This window comes from Elephantulus edwardii, unplaced genomic scaffold (assembly GCF_000299155.1).
Source record: "Elephantulus edwardii isolate Elephantulus edwardi_28Jun2011 unplaced genomic scaffold, EleEdw1.0 scaffold00241, whole genome shotgun sequence".
Taxonomy (NCBI): Eukaryota; Metazoa; Chordata; class Mammalia; order Macroscelidea; family Macroscelididae; genus Elephantulus; species Elephantulus edwardii.
Genome location: NW_006399991.1, coordinates 724,488 through 724,952, shown reverse-complemented (window position 1 = coordinate 724,952; position 465 = coordinate 724,488). Strand labels below are relative to the sequence as shown.

The 465-nt window shown below is 38.1% G+C and overlaps 1 protein-coding gene across 1 annotated transcript in view; it reads left to right on the top strand.

Annotated features, from left to right (window-relative positions):
- BUB1 (BUB1 mitotic checkpoint serine/threonine kinase) overlaps window positions 1-465 on the top strand; it is a 75,537-nt gene that overhangs the window by 54,593 nt on the left and 20,479 nt on the right. Inside the window, exon 19 of the mRNA XM_006898945.1 lies at window positions 95-238. Coding sequence (XP_006899007.1) covers window positions 95-238 — 144 coding nt within the window. The remainder of the gene's footprint in view (window positions 1-94; window positions 239-465) is intronic.

The window sequence follows — 465 nt, the reverse complement described above, 5'->3', positions numbered from 1 at the left end:
TGTTCTGTTAAATTTTGCTATTTTGACTGGGGTGAGGTGATATCTCATAGTTGTTTTAATTGTTTTTCCTTTTCTATTCTCATTCCTTTTTAAGATTTGATTGTTGAGAACCCATGGGATGACCAGCTGATTCTGAAGCTTTTACATGGGCTTGCTAAACCAGTGACCTCCTACCCAAATGCCTTTGAATGGCACCAGAAGCTTCCACACCTCAAGCCCAAGACTGAATTTCAGTTGGGTAAGAACTATGTAGGTAATAGGACCTTGAACTTTGTGCTTCTGTGCAAAGTTGATGGTAACTCAAGTATGTATGATTCTCACCCCTTTTATGCCCCCACCCCTATAGTACTAAGCTGAGAGCTTATGTTAAGATGTAACTGTAAGAATGATAATTGTTTACAGATGACAATTTGCCAATACCCATCAACATTTAATATATATGTGTATCTCTCTGTCTCTCTCTTT